The sequence below is a fragment of the Pipistrellus kuhlii genome, unplaced genomic scaffold (genome assembly GCF_014108245.1).
Source record: "Pipistrellus kuhlii isolate mPipKuh1 unplaced genomic scaffold, mPipKuh1.p scaffold_m20_p_15, whole genome shotgun sequence".
Taxonomy (NCBI): domain Eukaryota; kingdom Metazoa; phylum Chordata; class Mammalia; order Chiroptera; family Vespertilionidae; genus Pipistrellus; species Pipistrellus kuhlii.
In genome coordinates, this window is record NW_023425460.1 from 24,647,893 (window position 1) to 24,668,318 (window position 20,426).

The following is a 20,426-nucleotide window of genomic DNA, read 5'->3' on the forward strand; positions in this document are numbered from 1 at the left end:
AATAATATGACCAGTATTTAAAGAGGTCCCTGCGTACATTTTCAGAGCATTCGATGTTTTGCTGTATTTTTTTTTCTCATTCCAATAAAATATAATTCCAAACAAGGAATTCTGAGTAGCAGGTGGGTCTCTGAGACAGGCCATCTGCTTCCACAACCTTTCCCTGTGCTTGGAGATGAGCTGATCCCACATGTGAGAAGAACTGTGGCTGCATATGGGCCTCATCTGCTAAGAAATCAAAGATAACGTTATTCAGGGAAGCATGGGTTGTTTGTGGAGCTGGACTTGCAACGCTAATCTACCCTTAGCTGGTAGTGTCTGTAGATGCAAAGCCCCACGCTTAGGGCAAGCCACACTCAAGTTCCATAGTCTGGGATCTGAAATTTCCAAGTCCACAAGTTGGCATAAGGCAGAAACAAGCCACTGAGCTACCCATAGCAGGCTCTTCCTGCGTGAGAACTGGAGCAGGATCTGGGTGACGCAGTACTAGTATTAGGGAGAAGACCAGTGGGGGAGGGATGCTACCTCGTCCACACACACAGTGAAGGAATGCCTCTCTTTATAAAACAGAAATCATTGAATTTCATAGTAGGTGCTGGTACATGCAGACAAGGTCATTTAGGCAACTCAGATATAAAGCCAGGAGGAGAGTGAAGGCTGGGAAAGCTGTGGTTGGCATACAAGACATTGACTGGGAAACCTTAACATTGTTTACTCCAATTAGCCACTGTCTGGTTGGGTCCTTAATGTAACAGAGGAATGATGGTGAATCTGCAGTCTTGAGTCTGAAGAGGATGCTGAAAATTCCTCCACAGCTTTTGCAGAAGGAAACGCATTTACAGATTGCTCAAGAAATAAGCCCCATTGTGTCTCCTACTAATACAAAGGCTGATGAATAAGAAAAAGAAAACAGCCCTAACCGGTTTGGCTCAGTGGATAGAGCGTCAGCCTGCGGACACAAGGGTCCCAGGTTCGATTCTGGTCAAGGGCATGTATCTTGGTTGCGGGCACATCCCCAGTGGGGAATGTGCAGGAGGCAGCTGATCGATGTTTCTAACTCTATCCCTCTCCCTTCCTCTCTGTAAAAAATCAATAAAATATATTCAAAACAAAACAAAACAAGCAACTAGATGACATTTGTTCCATTCCTGTCTTTAGGCAAGGTTTCCTTACCAACAGAACTGAGGTGTGTGTATTATTGATTTAGCAGATTCCTGTCAGCAATAACATGTTTTAACTATCCGTGTTTTGCCTAGGAAAATACATCATTTTTAATTTGTTTCATTAGAAAAAATAACTTATAGAGGTGAAATTCACATAAGATAAAATTCAGTGGCATTTAAGATATTCACAATGTTATGTAACCACCACTTTTCCCAGCCATTGATAACCAATTCGCATTCTGTCTATGGATTTATCTATTCTGGATATTTCCTATAAATGGAACCATTCAATATGTGAATTTTTGTGTCTAGCTTCTTTCATTTATAACTTGTTTGAAGGTTCATCCACACTGTAAGATGTATCATCAGCCCTTTGTTTTGTTTTTAGGGCTCAGTAATACTCCATTGTATGTGTTTACACAATTTGTTTATCCATTCATCCAGTGATGAAGGTGTGGACTGATTTCATCTTTTCGCTATTGTGAATAAGTACTGCTATGAACATGTATGTAATGTGTTTGTTTCAGTATCTGTTTTCAATCTTGTTGGATATATATTTTGGAATAGAATTGCAGGGTCATGTGTAACTGTATGTTAACTTTTTTATGCCAACGTGTTTGCCACAGCAGCTGAACCATTTTACACAGCAATACATAAGAGTTTCCTTTTCTCCACATCTACAACAACACTATTTAAGTGTGAAGTGATTATCTCGTTGTGGTTTAGATAGAGCGATACATTATGGAGTTAATTCTTTTAAGTCAAATTTTTGACAGTCAAATCAGAGTTGATGAAGATGCCAAAGAGTGCTAGAACCCACTCTCATGACAGACTCCCTGATCATTGTGGAACTTCCATCCTAGGCCTTCTGCACATTGAAACCACGCGCAGAAGCAGAATTTTATCTTGTCAGGATGGTCAACTCTTTTGACTTGGTAGGATTAGAAAAACAAAAGAGAGAATGACCAACAAGAGCCCCCAGTAGCAGCACTCTAAAATACTACTCTTCCTTACACTGAACCCAAGGCTTACACATTTGGAAGGGTGAAGACTGACTACTGTGGAACATACATCTGAAATCACAAACCTGTTTTAAGAGCAAGGGCTTGTTCTAAATTTGTAGGATAGGATTCACCTGCGTAATACATTTTTTGCTGAGTAGATGAAGCCATTTTTGTAAAGAAAGACTGAAGTTAAATGATTTTAGGCCATTTCTTAAGGAGCTTCAGGTTGTAGAATATGCAGAGAGATCTAAGGAGGGGAGAAAATAATTGATAACAATGAAAAGACAGAGGAATGAGGATCAAACTAAATATGGAGGGGAAGAAATAGCCTGATCTAAGAATATGAAAAGTGCATCTTTTGATTTGGTGTGCCTACAGTGCCACACATTTTTCTCCAAGAACAGGAAATCTGCTTAAGAACACAGAATTTCAGGCTGAAACTGTGTAGAAGCTTGTTCTACCATTGGCTGTCCTTGAAGGTAGCATATGATTACAAACCTAATCATGTGAATCATAATCATTTATATTCCCTTTAGTCTTTAAGGACTGTGAAGTTACTACATGAAGAACATTCTAGAATAGCTGTGTCCCTCAGAAACAAATTAGAATGAGAGGTAGTGTTTGGATGTTCATTTCCCAGATGCATTTCTGAAAATCAGATAAAGAATTTAACCTGCGAGATGAAATGCTTGAGAATGGCAAATGAATCAGAGATGACAAATTTCTCACTGGAAATTTCCCTGATTGCTTGTGATTGGTGTCTGATTTCAAGACAGAGATTTTGCAGAGAAAATGTTATGATTGCTACTTTGGAAAATTATACTCAAGTCACAGTTGCATTTTAAAAGTCTATGTGTGATCCAGTTTTGGGGGGTTCTCCTTCCAGTTCCACCTCTGCAGCATACTCTCCCACTTCTGGGCCTCTATCCTGAACACAGTCCTTGTGCATCTTTCGCCCTAACCTCACCGCCATTGCTTCCTCCCACTTGTTTTCCTAGTTAACTCAGTTGTTTTTTTTAAGTTTTTATTGTCTGTCTATCACATTCAGTATTATTTTGTATTAGTTTCAAGTATATCACATAGTGGCTAGGCAATGATGTACTTTACAGAGTGCTCCCCTGATATTTCAAGTACCCACCTGACTCATACATAGTTATTACAATACTATTGACTATATTCCCTAGGCTATAATCTACATCCCTGTGTGGCCCTGAGAGCCACCTCCCTCCCTGCAGTGGGAAATACCTCAGACTGCTCTGTGTCATAAGTCCTATTAAAGAGATTCACTGCACAAATGATGCTGCATTGACAACCGAGAATTATTCACTTAAAAAAAAAAAGGAACGCTTCCTCCCACCTGTCTGCTCACAAAAAAATAAATAAATAAAAGGCTGCTTAATGTGAGTCAGGTGCCTATTGTGGGGAAGATTGATAATCGTAGAAGAAGGCTGTTTTGCTATTGTTAGGGGAGAGAATAGATTCAGGAGGCAGCCACGTCTACACGCTGCCGGTTTTATCTCTTCTGGAAATTCACGTGAGGCTCATCAATGAGACTCTGCCACTTGTTCAGCCCTTCAAGTCACTGGGCATCTTCTATCATCAAGGGGAAGTGTTACTGGTTTTTGATGGGAGAAGGTGCGCAGTCACTGCAGCTAGGTGCTCGCAAGGAAAGGACATTTCACTATGGCACATTTAGTGGGTGTTTCTGGTTTTCCTGATTTCTGCCTCTGGCCACGACTGCTTTGGATTCTTTGAGACTCTGCTAAGCACCCATTCCTTTACCAGAGACCGCGCGCCCTCTAGTGGGAAACAGCAGTACACAGACTTCTATTTCAGTAAAACCTGAAGTGATGGTTGGTGCTTTTCCCTAAATTATCGAAATACGAATCCTTCTCTTTAAGTCTAGTGGGTTTGAAGTTTCCTTGCCTGATAAGCATACATTTACAACTGGAAAATATCCCTCCATCATAGCATGTTACAGTGGTTCTCAAATTTAGATGTGCTGAAGAATCACCAGAGAAATAGGATTGAAACTAAGGTCCTCAGCCTCAGCTCCAGAGGTTCTAATTCAGCTTTGGGTGTAGCCCAGGAATCTCACCATTTAAAAATGACCCCCTCATAAGTTTTATCTGTGTGACCTGTTCTTTGAGAAATGCTTTTCAGGTTTAACTGATTTGAAATAATGGGTGAGTATGGGTTGGGAAGCAAGCTCAAGGATGATATTAGGTATATTCCTTAACCACTCCTAGCTTCCATTGCTCCATCTGTAGAAAGGCAGTAAGAATACCTAGTCCATTGAGCTTTTGTAGGATAAAATGAGGTCCTAATATAAAGGGTTTGAGACTTTGCTAAAATCTCTCAAACAAGTTACAGCTGGTGACAGCGTGCCCCAACCCTATCAGTGAAAGGCTCAAAACCTGGTATAGAGCCAACCTGCCTTGCTTCACAGCTGGGCCTTGCCTGGGCACCTCCAAACCCAATAAAAAAGAGGGGGGGGGGCTTGGTACAAAATCTGGTCATGACAGGTAGCCAGCTCTAATTATTTATAGTATCAATCCTAATTCACTCAAACCATAGGGCCAGAGCCAACCGGGGGAAGCTTGGATGTCTAGACCAAATAAGCATTAAATCATAGGTCCCAAGGTCTCTATATTTAGATGCTGCTATAGACAGGACAATCAATGGATACACACAGAAGGACCAGTAGCTCCCTGCTAGGAAGCCTCTTATGATGCTAAGCTGCCTGGGTAGAAAAGCCCTTTGAGACAAAGACCATTAAGGACAGGGAAGGTGTTTTTATACATCTTTGCACCTCCCAGGTCAGATGGGTAGAATAGAAGTTGAAGCTGGCAGTTCTATTCCTTCATCTATAAAATAAGCATGACAATAATATTTTCACCAGACAGTTATGAAGAACAAATAAATGAGGTTATGTGTAAAATTCTTTGTAGGATGATTTCCAGTGGTCCTTGGAAAGTATCCCTGTCGCGTACCTTCTGGTATAACTGTCTTTAGTACCCTTCCAGAGACAGATACTGATCTGGAGAAGGGAAACAGATGCTCCAGATGTGTAATGAGATTTTGGAACCGTGTTTCTTAATGTTTTTCAAATCAGTTTCCTCTAATAAACTTAAAGTCATATCTTCTTTTAATATATACTTATTAAGTTTAATATGTTGTATATCAGAAGTCATATTTGTGTGTATGTATAAATATATAGGGTGTCCCCACAAAATGTATACACACCTTAAAAGCTGATAACTCACCCTGGCTGGTTTGGCTTAGTGGATGGAGTGTTGGCCTGCAGACTGAAGGGTCCCAGGTTTGGTTCTAGTCAAAGGCGCATGCCTGGGTTGCTGCTGGATCCCAGTACGGGACATGCAGGAGGCAGCCAATTGATGGTTTTTCTCATTGGTGTTTCTATTTATTCTCTCCCTTTCCCTTCCTCTCCAAAGTCAATAAAAATATATATTAAAAAAAATATATAAATAAAAACTGATAACTTACTTAATTTTCACTCCTTTTCAGGTTTAACTGATTTGAAATAATGGGTGAAGCCAGACTAGGCTTTGAACAAAGAAAATTTATCCTAAAGTGCCAATAGACTATTTTTTTATGGGTATACATAAAAGATAAAGTTTATGGTATAAAAGCAGCAATAGTTGATGAATTGAGGGCCCACAATTACCAAATGAAATGAGTCTTGATGTTTGCAATTCCATTGCGTTGCATTATCAGCAGTGCCTGGACCAGAACGGTCATCGATTTGAAAACAGGCATTGACAAAAATAAAATGATAATAAATATTTTTTAAAGACTTATTTCTGTAGATTATTTTAAATTTTGAAAATGAGCTGTATATTAATAAACACTGACTTTGTAATCATTCAAGTACACACACACACACACACACTCTTTAGGCTAACTGAAATTTTGAAAAATATATTCTTTTTTATTTCAGAGAGGAAGAGAGAGAAACATCAATGATGAGAGAGAATCATTGATCGGCTGCCTCACAGGAACCAATCCGTGACCTCCTGGTTTATAGGCCAAACCAGCTGGGTTAGGCTAACTGAGGTTAAACAGAGCAAAGTAATATAATTACTCCGCATGTTGTAAAATCAGTGTGGATTATCCTACTGAAACATTTTAATCTACATTTATATTAATCTTCTATGTATTTTCAAGGTCTTTCCACTAACATAATTTAGTCGGAACTTCTCATATGAATGCGATTCTACCCTTTTCTGGGTAACACACGCATCCTAGTCGTGTCATGTCCTCGGCTGCCCCACTAGAGGGAGCCATTCTGCAGACCGTGAGGTCAGCCTAACAACTGTGCCACATCTGGGTGCTGAGGAAAGGCCAAGGCTACAGGTGACAGGCAACATAGTTCAGGTTTATTAAAAAACACATAGGCGACAAGTCAGAGCGTTGGCAAGGAATGATATGGAGAAAAATTGAAGGCATTGTTCCACAAAACATTCACAGTTGTGTGCTAGAAACAAAGAGAGCAGGGAAGGATTTTAGAAGCATTTACGGTGGACAATGGATGGCCCAGCTTCATCGTACTCCTGTTTGCTGATCCACATCTGCTGGAAGGTGGACAGAGAAGCCAGGATGGAGCCGCCAATCCAGACCGAGTATTTGCGCTCCGGAGGGGCAATGATCTGTTGGTCAAGATGAGAAAGGAGGGTCATTAGTGCGCTAGGGCGGGACCAGGTTTGGTGGATCTGGCTGAGGTCTCATGAACATCAGAGATAGTCTGGGCTGTCAGATGTCTAACCTTAATCCTAACCCTAACTCAAAGGGACTGTGAATAGCTTCTGGGTGTAGATTCTTCATAGAACGCACTTGTTTTTCTGGCTTCCTTTACAGTCTATTCCAAAGCACCCATAGCACCCCCCCACATCCAATCTTCTGTGGGGCAAGCTGACAGTTGGCCCCAAACCCTGCAAGACCTCCACTTAAAGAATGCCTGGTGATGTCTTTGATTTCCATGAGCTGAGCCTCAGCACTCAGAACAACATGCTTTCTTCCTATAGAAACAACCACCTGAGTCTTCCTTGAAAAGTTTGGATTGTGCCAGAATTTACAATACAACCTGACACCCCCCCCCACTGCCCCCACCTAGTTAATTCCACAGAGATGCACTGCGTAACAGCGAAGGGCTCAGAGCTCCCCACTGGGGAGACCTTTTTCCTGGGAAAGGTCCTGGGTAACCTGCACTGGCTGACAGAGGCCTGACATGGTAATATTTAATATGCTAATATTTCTTAAATATTTGAATGAGGTGCAGAGACTGGTGAATCAGGCCAGGAGTCTTGTCTACCTGCAACAAACCCCAAAATGGCTGTGACAAGTTCCATTCCAGACTTGGATATTTGGGTAGAAATGACTATGGGCACTTTGGCCAAACAGACAAGGCATTTCTGAAACCATGGTAAAAAAAAAAAAAAAAAAAAAAAAAAAAAAAAAAAAAAAAAAAAAAAAAAGTCTAATTTCTGTGTATCTCCCCCCCCCTCCCCCAAGCTCTGGCTGAATATTTATTTTTAATATAAATAGTTAATATTTACTGAGTATTTGTTACGTACCAGGCATTTGTCCTGAGGTCTATTATCTGATTTAGTTTTTTAAACTTTTTAATTATTTTAAAATTTGGTTTTAGAAATAGGAAGAGAGAGAGAGAGATTGAAAGAAAGAGATCGGTTGCCTCTGGCACAAGTCTCAACCAGGGATCAAACCCACAACCTGGGCATGTGCCCTGACCGAGAATCAAACTCACCACGTTTTATTGTATGAGACAGCATTCCCACCAATGGAGCCTCCCTGCCAGAGCTCATTGAATTTTCCTAACTACTTCTAAAAGTAAGTATTTAATTACTCCCCTACTACAGATGAGCAAACAGAGACTGGGAGAGGTTTAAGTAACTGGGCTAGCTCATGCTGGTTGTGTGCACGTCAGACCCAATATTCAAACTCAGACCTCTCCCAGGTGTTTCTTGATTTGGTTTTGTTGCTTTAAAAGTCACCTTTTTATTTGGGGTCATTTTAGATTTATAGGAAAGTTGTAAAGCTAGTGCACTGAGTTCCTGTAAACCCGTCCTCCAGTTTCTTGTTTCCCCTAATGTCATGATCTATGTCCTGGGACTTAATGGCTTTCTCTTACTACACTGGATCCCAAAGTTCCTCATTCATCTCAATTCAAGAAGGCAAGTTTGGAGAACTAGGAATTATGCAACTGGAGCTACAGCCTCTCTGTAACATACCCCCAGCCTAGGCTGCCTTTGTCCGTGAACCCAGCAGCTAGCTGGGTTCGCCTGGCTCCCCTTTGGGGAGAAAAGAGGGAGAGTGAGAGTAGACCAGAGTTCTCAGAAAACAGTCTCATCTCTCTCACCTGCAGTCTCTCAGAGCTGACACTACAAAGTGGTTCAGTCCAGCACTCTTTCATGTGACCTGCATATCCTTTCCCAAAAAAGGAGAAGGGAATGAAAAGAACAGAGCTTTTCATGTGTGTGAACTGCACCTGCACCATGCCTTCTACTGCTCCATGTGACCGGGGCAGGAGGGCAATAACAGCCTGCGAGAAGTCACCAGCCCTCTGTGAGACTGCCTCCAAAGAGTGCTCTCTGTTTAACTGCTTAGCTGCCTTGACTGGGACTCAAACCTGACATAATACAGGGGTCGTGGGTGGCTCCAGGACTGAGCGTGGTCATCCTGTGCTTTTGGGTCCCTATATCAAAAGGTGTGCCAGACAGACAGCTAAAGATCAAATTCTCATTCCCAGCCACTGCAAGGTGCTCACGTTTAGTAGGGGGAGAAGAGTGCATGGTATTGAATGCACAGGGTTTAAACCTCTTCAGAAATATATCTGCCTCCTCTGTCACTTTTCTTAATGTTCTACACATGAGATGCACTATTTTGTGATGAGGAAGCACAACCAAATATGCATTTTAAAGAGAAATGGGCACATGGGCAGCTTTGTTGATCTCTATCAAAGCTGCTAACCATAGCTGATAGGCAAGAATAATTACAGATTAAATGTTGTACAAGATAATTCAACTTCTCTTATGAGCTGGATTGACTTATGTCTTAGAAGGTGTAGAATTTGTGTACCCGGTCCCTCTGCCATGAGCACATGTGACCCAGATGTGGCCTCTGCGGATTCTTTCACGCCTGGTGACAGGGCTGGCACCAGCAGCACAGCCGGGGGGTTGGGGAGGGCTGTCACCAAACTGTACCTTGATCTTCATGGTGCTGGGTGCCAGGGCCGTGATCTCTTTCTGCATGCGGTCAGCAATGCCGGGGTACATGGTGGTGCCCCCTGAGAGGACGTTGTTCGCATAGAGGTCCTTCCTGATGTCAATGTCACACTTCATGATGCTGTTGTAGGTGGTTTCATGGATGCCAGCGGACTCCATCCCTGGAAAAGAGACGGAGGCCATGGTCCTTGGTGGGTGGGTAGACTCAGGTCAGACAAGGAAGAGCTACATGGAAGATCTTATACCAACTGAAGTGAAGCAGACATGATAATCGAGGAACCTCCCATATCAGAGACCAAAAGGTCTTTGTAATGCTCCATGTGCTCCTACCTCTTGTCTAGTGAGAAGGCCCTGCTGGGAGGAGGGGGGCGGGCTGCAATGTAATGGCACCGATTTTTAATTCTCATTACTAAGTTTGGTTTGAATCAGGGGCAAAGTCTTGAGACTCCCTGTAGAAGGCTGCACACTGAGCCAGTGTCGCAGCCAATGATCACAACTCCCCTAAGTCTCTCCTTGGCTGCTGCCTCATTCTCACCCCTGAAGCTGAACCATCAGAAAAGTGCTCAAGCCATTTGCACAAAGACGCATCTTTCTTCCATTTTGGTAATTTTTTTAATCTGAGCTTTTTGTTAATTTCTGATGTGGCTCTTTTAAACAGAACCTCCTAATAGCCCTTTATCTTTTGCAGTGCTGTGATGATGAATAATAAAAATAGTAATAGTAATAATAATAATAATAATAATAATAATAATAATACCTAACAATATCTAATGATTATTGCTAGCTTGCTTTGGCCAGCCACTGGGCTAAGTGCTCCACTTATATCTCATGGAATTATCACAGCCATGCTATGACATAGGCACTGTTACAATCTTCCTTTTACAGATGAGGACACCAAGGTTTGGGGAAGTTACATGATTTTCCCAAGAACACGAAAGTAGAACTAATACTCAAACCCAGGCTCACCCCTCCCAGAGCCTACCCTCTGTAAACAGCTCTGCTAAGCTTTCTCTTAAGATCAGTGCTAATGTAGGGACAGGCTCTTCCATTTTTCTCTTGCCCTTCCATTCCCAAACTCTCAGCATTCAGTACGCCCTCCCCATCCATCCAGTGGCTCGAATGTCCTACGCATGAATAATATTTGACTTTCACCCTAAAGCACACACCATGAATGCTTCTGGATTCACTACTACATAGTGTTGCTTGGAATGAAAAGTCCTTTCCTGGCCTTCTTAAGTCTTCTCACTTGATACACATGACCCTCTTTGTCGTGGTTTAGAAATGTGTTTGGCCTTGTGGCCCTGTCACATGTCCCCACATGCAGAAGAACACTGGTGGCCGAAGGCTGGCTGAGTAAGGGGGATAGGATGATCTCTCCATCCCAGGATGTGACGCTGTTGCCTACCGATGAACGAAGGCTGGAACAGCGTCTCCGGGCAGCGGAAGCGCTCATTCCCAATGGTGATCACCTGCCCATCTGGCAGCTCATAGCTCTTCTCGAGGGAGGAGGAGGATGCAGCGGTGGCCATCTCATTCTCAAAGTCCAGAGCTACATAGCACAGTTTCTCCTTGATGTCTCGGACAATCTCCCGCTCAGCTGTTGAGATACAAGCATTAGGGTTTGCCCAGGTGGTAAAAACCACCCTTCCTATCTCAGTCCCTCCCACAGGGCTGGTTCCTTCAAAACAGTATGTAAGTTCAATATTCTGCAACCCCAAATCCATTATGCTAATTCAATTATAGGTGCACCAGGGAACCACTTCTGTTCCTAGCAGAGTGCCTCACACACCGTAGACCCTTAGTAAATATCACCTAGCAAATGGTGACAGGAATAAAAGAAGCTGGCTAGAGAACGGCACAGAGCAGGAAATCCTTTTGTAGGTTATGTTTTTGCAAAATTTGCTGATCACTCTCTATTATAAAGTTTTACAACAGTCAGTTATATTGGATTTCCGGCTGACCTGGAAGTCTTATGCTGAAAAAGTCTTTTGGAAGCCCTCACTGTTTTCAAAAGCTCTGGAGACCCATGTCTCTTGGGCCAGGTAGATTCCAATTCAAACCACTGACATATTCATCATCTTCTAGAGAGAGGCAGGCCTGGCTCAGGACCAGTCCTGTCCAGGAGTCTCCAGGTGTGTGTGGAAGGAGGTGTGGAAGAGAGGGCAGGCAGACACCTTTTGGATTCCTGCATTCCAAAGTTCTAAGCTATCTGGACCCTGGGAACCTTTTGGAAGTATCTTGGGGGTCCTTGGGGGACGTAGAGTCAGGAACAAAATTAATTTAACTCCCTACTTCTAGAGAAGACGTTAATATCTTCAGGGCTCTAACTTGGAGCCTAGAATAGTCCATGGGCATGTTCAGAAACTTGCACATTTAGACAATACCAAACTGGTGAGGGGAGGGCAGGTAGCCAGGGCCAAGGATGCAGAGGATGTCCCAATGTCTCTATAACATCTGACTCTGCTTCTTGTCGGTGGAGACCAGGTGGCACTAGTTCAGAGTCCCAAGATACACATCTCACTGCCTGCTGGGTTGTTCTTAATACCCTCTAATAACTATTGCATGCTCACTCTGTGCTGGGTTTCCACGTGCATTATCTCATTTACCACTCACAATCACCAGAGGGACTATGGCTTAGTGAGGCTGGGGACCTTGTTCAAGGTCACACAGCTAGTGAGTGGTAGAATCAACCCCTAAGCTTTGTCTAGATGTCTCAAATGATTGCCAAATCACTATGCATACTATTCTCAGTCTCTGCACTCTCTCTTTTCTATTTGTGAGTGGAGAGGACTAAAAACTGTTCGGAAAACCCAACTCTGACTAGTTCATCATACAAGATGGCTATTACTGTTTTTCCAAGGAAACAACATAATCACTTTGTGATTTTATCCAATTAAAAAAAGAAAAAGCCATGCTTGGCTCTGCAGTCCATCATTTCCTTGGGTAGTCACTGTGGTCTGTAAGTTACTAGGAAGGACATCGCTTCCGTTCATTCCCACGGGCCTCACCCGTAGTCACGAAGGAGTAGCCACGCTCCGTCAGGATCTTCATGAGGTAGTCGGTGAGATCTCGGCCAGCCAGGTCCAGACGCATGATGGCGTGGGGCAGGGCGTAGCCCTCGTAGATGGGCACGTTGTGGGTGACACCATCTCCGGAGTCCAGCACGATGCCTGCAGGACGATTGAGCACAATAAAAGTCACAACAGCAGCCCACATGTGACTTACTGGCCTAGGAGAGAGGACATTTCTAAGCTTCTTATTTGAAAGAAATAAAAGAAAGCATTTGTTAGGCTAGGAGAGGAGGAACAGACTCGGGGAAAAGAAAGAGTAGGAAGAGAGAAACAACAGAAGTCCTGTTCTAATACGAGCTTCAAGGCTCATTTTTAAAAGTTGACAATAGACCTATTAGGCCTAGGATGGCCCTGTCAATTCTTAGTAACCCTCAGTCATCACAACCCGCCTACTTACAACCATCAAACCCCATAACTGATGGTATATCCGGTGGAGGCTCCCATTCCTCTCAGGTACCTACCAGTTGTACGTCCAGAGGCATAGAGGGACAGCACTGCCTGAATGGCCACATACATGGCTGGGACATTGAACGTCTCGAACATGATCTGCAAAGCAATCCAAGAACTCAATGAGTGACACTATTAATCTTCTTGTTGGTGAAGGCAGATCGTGGCTTTTCTGTCCTAAGGAAGAAGACCTTTAAACCTGAGGCTCCGATGGGCTGTGATTAGCCTACTTCTGTGGTTTGTCTGCGGTTCTATGTAATTGGTTCCACTTTTTATGTAGTTGCTGGGTCAATGCCAAAGCTAGATTCTGAGGTCTCTCTGGCTGAGGTGGAAGGAGCCCTGTTTCCTGGCAGAGGACCACATATGAGGGCCAACATACCACCCAGCTCCTGCAGTGCAGGGACAACATTAGAGCAAGAGCTACTCTGGGTCACATGTGGCAAGTTCATGCACACTGAGATGCCCACGGGCCTGCATTTCTCCATCTGCAAAACCCTTCCAGCTCTGACTGCTCACTAGAATGTCTGACATCATTTGCTAGAGAGCCATCATTCTCAACTATTTTCCTGCCTCCATGCCATTCACAGAAACAATGGTGTCTACTGGAAACAACATTGGCTACCTGGAGCGATTCCCTGGCACACGTTTCCCTTTAGATAATAGCTGCTCTCGTGTCGCTGTCAGCACTGGGAGCTCCTCCCAGGAAAAGGCCTTGCAGTCTTTACATGTGTTATTCTCCAAGCCTCAATTGACATGGGTCAATTCCAGCCACTTCTATGGTGTGACCTTGGGATATTCACTTAATGTATTTGAGTCTCAATTTTGTCATTTATGCAATTAGGATAATGACACGTTCTGCTTCACACATTGTTAAGATTTAAAGAGACTGTGCATATAAAATGCTTGGCCCAATGCTTAACCACAGTGAGCATGAAATTGAATTAGGTGTTTTAATTGCATAGCTCGCCCAAACCGGAATCTTTGTTTGGCTGCTGGAATGGGTGGTTTCCTGTTATAAGTCACAATAATGACGGTAATAACTATTACTCATTGAATATGCCATGTACAAAACACCAAGGTACACATTTCACATTGTGCCTCACGAATCTTCACATCGAGCATTTGAAAAGTAATAGTCCCAACTTTTACACAAACTGAGGCTCTGAGAAATTAAGTGGGCTGCTTAAAGTTACATGGCTAATAACTGACAGATCCAGTTTTTAAACCTACATCTGTCTGACTTCAGAACAAAAATTCCCCACTGTGTATTGTCCTGCATTTTGAAATGCCTTCTCCTTACAAGTTTTGAACCTAAAAGAAATCTCTTAAAATGCCCTATAGCTTGTGGAAGTCAGAGGGGAATAGCTCCTGCAGTAAGAATGTGAGTACTATTAGGGTGCTCCTGTCCTTTGGCATCCCCAAGTTCCTGGGACATTGTGGGTCTGGAGGGGACTGCGGGGCTGGGCCAGCTCTCTGCTGTCCTCTACACCCCCTTCCAAATGGACTTTCCCAAACCTGAAGTGCTGGGCCCCAGAATGCGTATTTACCTGGGTCATTTTCTCCCGGTTGGCCTTGGGGTTCAGGGGTGCCTCGGTGAGCAGGGTTGGATGCTCTTCAGGAGCAACACGAAGTTCATTGTAGAAAGAGTGGTGCCAGATCTAGGGGGGGCGAGGGGGGCGCAATGGAGGAGAAACACATGATGTGATGTTGGGGCACAGCAGACTCCAAAAAGGGACCAGCATGAGCTTCATAAAACTGGGGCCAAATAAAATGTGACAAGTACTCATTATGTGTCTACCTTTTAGCCAATGAGACTGACTCTCCAGTAACTTACCCAGGGATTTATAGCCAGTAGATAAATGAGCAAAAACCCAAACCCAGGTCTGTGAGGCAGGATGGTGTAGTGGGTAAGGTACAGGCTTTGGAGTCAGGTCTGAGTTCAAATCCCAGCTCAGCCACTTTTTGGTTGTGTGCCCTTAGGCAATCTTTAACCCCGTTCAGCTCCAGTCTCACCATGGTTAATACGAAAATCGTTAGCATGTCTTGGCGAGAATTAAATAAGGAAATCCTAAAGTTACTGTTTAGCCCAGTGCCTGGCCCAGAGTAAATGTTATTTTTCGTCTTCTTGAACCCCTCATTCTATTTTTGTTAATATTCATGGGAAAATGACTTAGTTAAGTAACAGGACAAATGAATGAAAACATGAATGGAAGGATGAAGCTGACTGGAGACCTAATTGCCTTTTCAATTCTTTAGGGAAGTTTCCATCTGCGGTGTATGCTAAACAAAGGCAGGTCACCTTGCTTCTAGCCTCCACCCCACCCCACCCCACCCCCCTTTGGGCCAATGCCCAGGATGGTTAGAATCAGGGCCCTGCAGCCTGAGGGCTCAACCTGCAGTGAAGCGCCAATACCTTTTCCATGTCGTCCCAGTTGGTGATGATGCCGTGTTCTATCGGGTACTTCAGGGTCAGGATGCCTCTTTTGCTCTGTGCTTCATCACCCACGTAGCTGTCCTTTTGTCCCATTCCTACCATCACTCCCTAAAAAGATTCAACGCATTTCAAGTCAGCCTCTCCCCAAATGTATGCATTGATGACAGTCCAGTCACAATGGGTTAAATTACTGGGAACCAAGAACAATATCTTGGTACCGAGAGCAATATATAGAGTCCTATGATTACTGTGTTCTTAAACAACATCCCTGAGTTGATTGGAAATAGGCCTGAATCAGCCTCCAGATGGCAGAGGACCCTCTGGGTAACGCAACTTAAACTGTATGTTGTACCTTCTGAGATCCTTGATGGGCAGAGAGATTGTCTGCTTTGCCACTATAACAAATTGCCTGGCACATATTTGTCATGCAATAATTGTTTGTTGAATAAATGCATGAAATGTTACATATACGTTAAGTGACATTTCATTTCTCATAAACTGTTCTTTTGAAGCTGAATATTATTTCTAATCCAGCCTGAAGCATTATGTCTATAAAGGACCACCAGTGCTTGATTTCTGACCAATACTAATCAACATTAAGACATTTGTCAGATGAATTTTTTAATCATTAAGGCGACACTTTAAAAAAGGAAAAAAAGAATTCTCACTACTAGAATGTTCAATTGCACTGTAGTTCAATTGTGACTGCTCTAGAACTGTAAAAACAGTCATGGCTACTATAGATCCGGAGAGTGGTTTGTGCAAAATATCTCCACTGCGCACAGTTCAACAAAGAGACAGTTCGTTCACTGGGTGAGGCTTCAGCTGTTTGAGAATATACACCAAATTGAGGGCCATAGACATCAATGCGCAAAATACATTTCTGATGGGAAAGAAAATTTCTGGGACAAAATTCTCAGTTTATTACCAAGTGGCTGCACCAACGTTTTGTTTATACAACATATTATGTAAAAAATTACCATGTGGCTGTTCAGATATATTTTGTTGACAGATAACAGTGTGTAAAATTACAGTTGGTAACAAAGCTTACTTTCATCTAACATCAAGCTCTTTGAGAGTAAATGACCTAGGTTTTAGTATAATTTCTTTCCAAAGAGCAGGTATATACTAGAGGATGATAATGATGATAATGATGATGATGATGATAATGACAGTGATTATACTTACAAAAAAAAAAAAAGCTTACGAAAAAGGGGCAAATTATATCTGAAAGACACCCACCAGATAATCTGTATTGTATATAAAATTGGTATTTATTTCTTGACATTAACCACCAGAGGTATATTCTTAGCAATGTTACATAATTTGGGGTAAGCAAGCAATAGACAATCTGTGGCTACCTAGTGACACTCAGACATAGAGTCCAAACAGACTCTTGCTCACCTGATGTCTGGGACGTCCCACGATGGATGGGAAAACAGCTCTAGGAGCATCGTCCCCAGCGAAGCCCGCCTTGCAGAGCCCAGAGCCATTGTCACACACCAGGGCGGTGCTGTCCTCTTCTTCACACATCTCGGCTGGCTGGCGTGCGTCACAAGGTTCTGCAGGGAGCAGGGAGGAAGCAGCCCCAGCTGTAATCCAGCAGTTGTGACACTGACTTGACCACTCCCCTCTTCCAGGCTGGGTTTGGGGCCCCTCCTCTGGACTCCTAAAGCACCCTCAGCTGTCCCTTATCTAACACGTTTATCTCAAAGCACTTTCATTAGACTGCTGGCTTTTTATCAGTCAAAACTCTCACTGTCATGTTCATACACCTGGCCTCCAGCACAGTGGCTGGCATGTCTCACGTGTTCATAAGCACTTTAAACACTGACTAAATGAGCGAATGAATGAACAGCTGTAGAGACCAGTTGGGAATATCAGACTATGAGACCAGATTTTCACAGGGACAAATCACTAGTCACATGTTAAAGAAATAAATGAAATTTGCTGTCAGTATCCACTCAAATTAACATTTCTTTTCCTATAACTTAAAAGAATTTTTTCAAAAATGTAAATTTTGAAGGATATGCAGTGTGAAAAATTTGGAAATGTTGAATGACTAAAATGTTTAATGTAAAATGTTTAAAAGGAAAATATCTTGAATCTTGAGGACTTTTATTTTTACCCTTGGTAAAACAGTAGGCCCATGAAAACATTCTAATAAGGAGGTGTTTTAAATTTTAGGGGCCAAAGTTAATCTCCATTAAGAAAAATCATGGCTAACGTAAAATCCAATAAGTGAGGGGGAATCTAATATATTAATCACTATGAAGTAGATTACTTTGCTGCCATTAAGAAAAATCAATAAAAAGCTAAGGTACCGGTATATTCTTATGTAAGAGAAATAGGTTAGAGGAAGTAACATTGGTGATCCCATTGAAATGTATTTTTATACATTACAAAATGATTAGTCATATATAACAAGATACTGATGGGGGTTATTTTGAAGTGGTGGACTTTGTATGTTTTTATCTTCCCTAGTTTGGGCATATAATCTGAGGCAACCAATCACAATTGATGGATGTTTCTCTCTCCCATTAATGTTTCTCTCTCCCCCTTCCTTCCTCTAAAGTCAATTAAAAAAAAACACCATATTCTCCAGTTAAGGTTAAAAAAACAACAACCTTTAAAATAATTTATGGGCCTGGCTAGTGTGGCTCAGTGGTTGAGAATTGACCTATGAACCAGGAGGTTTGATTCCTGGTCAGAGTACATGCCTGTTGCAAGCTTGATCCCCAGTAGGTGGCGTGCAGGAGGCAGCCAATCAATGATTCTTTCTCATCATTGATGTTTCTATCTCTCTCCCTCTCACTTTCTCTCTGATATCATTAAAAATAAAATAATTTATGGTGCTATATGCATTGAGTTCTCAATTAATATTTGTTCTTTAATGATTGTTATTAATAGCATTATATAATTATTATCATTATCAAATCTTTTTAATGCTAGTTTTTGCTTTCTTTCCACAGTGCCTCCAAGCTTAGGAAGGAAATCCTCAACTTGAGGATTCCATTTGTAAGAATGGAAAACCCGGCTTATTAAATGGCTGGCCCTTTCTTTTCTCACCCTTCCCTGTGGGATTTGGCTTCTTTCCTAGCCGTTGAAGAAGCTAGGAGAGAAGTGAGAAATGAGTCCAAGGGAGACAGGTCAGAGAAGCAGTCAAGGGTCCAAGGCATTTGCCGGCACCAGGATCACAGCCTCTCTTCACATGTGCTAAGCAGACTTTCCAAACCAAAAGCAAGAGCTGAAAACGGGATAAAAAGTTTGCAAAAGGACACAATTCAAATGTGATAGGATGTTCAGCATGAATGAATGCATGTCCTTTTGTTGGGCAGGAAGGGGTTGGGGGGAGTGTTTGAATTCACTGCAGAAAAAAATAGGTTGACCCTCAGCATCAGCTATCATGCAGACAAAAAAAGTTCAAAATTCAGTAAATATATTTTCCTTTAGGAGGGGGAAAAAAAAAAGAAGCCCCAGAAGGATTTTATCATGTCTAAAAGGAGCATGGTCCTTACAGAAGGAGTCTGTGTCCCGGTTAAGGAGTGATTCCGTGATTTCCAGCTCTTATCTAACCTGCCTGAGCAAGACGGTCTGGAGCGCCCACAGCATTTCCTAATTAGGTAAAACACACTCCGACTCTGCTTTTGGAACTGCACCCGGGTCAGGGGGTTCGCTCCAACCGGGTGCATCTTGTGCCAAAAATGAGTAGCTGGTGGGAGGAGGGGGGGGGGAGGGGGGGAGGGAGAGAGAGAAGAGAGAGAATGTTGCAGTTCCCAGCTCCTCTGTCTTGAAAAGCAAACCATATTTAGTCATGAGTCACAAAATGGAAAGGAAAAAAATCTCAGCGTGAAAACTCCCCATTTCAGACCGAACCTGCCAAGCCCTGATTTATGGCAAAGTTCAGCCGGGTGGCAGGGCTGGCTCCAAGATCCTGCCTGCCAGAGCAGGCTGAGAGAAATGCAGATCGCACATGCAGAAGGCTTCTGAGCAGGCAGCTGTCAGATGTTCGCGCTGCCCCCTCCCTCTTCGCTTGCCCAGAAAGATTCAGTCGGTGGTTTCCTGCTGCAAACCACCCAGCAACCAGACCGACTGCTGATGTGGAAGCTCTCCGACACATTCAAGAGGCATACCTTCCCCACAGAGGACACTACCGGTTAGAGGCAGAGGAGCCCAGAAACAAACACAGAAAGCCAGCACCAAAGACCAGACAGCCAAAGTCCAGCTGCAGACACCTTCACTGCACCCAAAATCCCATCCAACGAAGACTCGCCACTCCAAATACTGGAGTTTCCAGTGCCTACCTATAAATAAATGGGTGGTTCATGCAAATGATAAAAAATGCAAACAGCTAGACTGCATCCCTGAAATGTGTTACAAGATCTGGGCTGTTGGTTTAGCATAAACAGATTTTACAGGTGACACACATTTCATTTCAACTCCCTCTCCCTCTCCTCCCCCACCCCAAGCTGCTCCTTTGCCTCCTTGTTCATGTTAGGTCATCAGAGCTAAAAGTTAGTAGTACAATTACACGAGTAGTACAATCTTCATTCAAACATTTCAGAGTGCCTGAGCCCAGCCAAATCCCTTTGGACAGCGTCTGATGGTCCTGGGGAGCATCAGAGCTGCTGGCATTGGTAAGTCCCGTCCTGGGCAGTGCCACTTACCCTGACAGTGCTGGCTGGGCTTCTCGGCTCTGGGTGATGTTCAGGGAAGCTGAACGAAAGCGTCAGGGTTATATAGCCCCTTGGCCTGCTCCCCTCCCACTTGCTTCCCAAACAAGGAACAGAGACAGACTCGAGCCAGTCGTTCAGGCTAACACAACCATATAGGGACCTCAGCACAAAACTCTCTCATCTGGGTGGCCAGCGGCCTGGGTCTCTTCCACTGCATTCCACGGCGCTGCTCGTGAAATGGGAGGCAGCTCAGCTGCCTGTGGAAGATAAACACCCTGAGCCTCCAGAACAACTGCTGACCCTCCCCGAGGCCCTGAGCCGGGGGAAGAGGGCAGATGCAGGCGCGGGTGGCACATTCCTCGGAAGATG

General features: G+C 43.3%; 1 protein-coding gene across 1 annotated transcript; it reads right to left on the reverse strand.

The window, feature by feature from the left end:
• Positions 1-6,545: 6,545 nt before the first annotated feature.
• ACTA2 (actin alpha 2, smooth muscle) lies at positions 6,546-20,196 on the reverse strand. Its single transcript, XM_036438505.2, has 9 exons — positions 20,049-20,196; positions 16,786-16,943; positions 15,361-15,489; positions 14,495-14,605; positions 12,962-13,046; positions 12,438-12,599; positions 10,835-11,026; positions 9,409-9,590; positions 6,546-6,837 (listed from the first exon to the last, which is right to left on the reverse strand). Exons 2-9 carry the CDS (start codon positions 16,912-16,914, stop codon positions 6,694-6,696), a joined length of 1,134 nt encoding a protein of 377 aa, XP_036294398.1. The 5' UTR covers positions 16,915-16,943; positions 20,049-20,196; the 3' UTR covers positions 6,546-6,693.
• Positions 20,197-20,426: the final 230 nt, after the last annotated feature.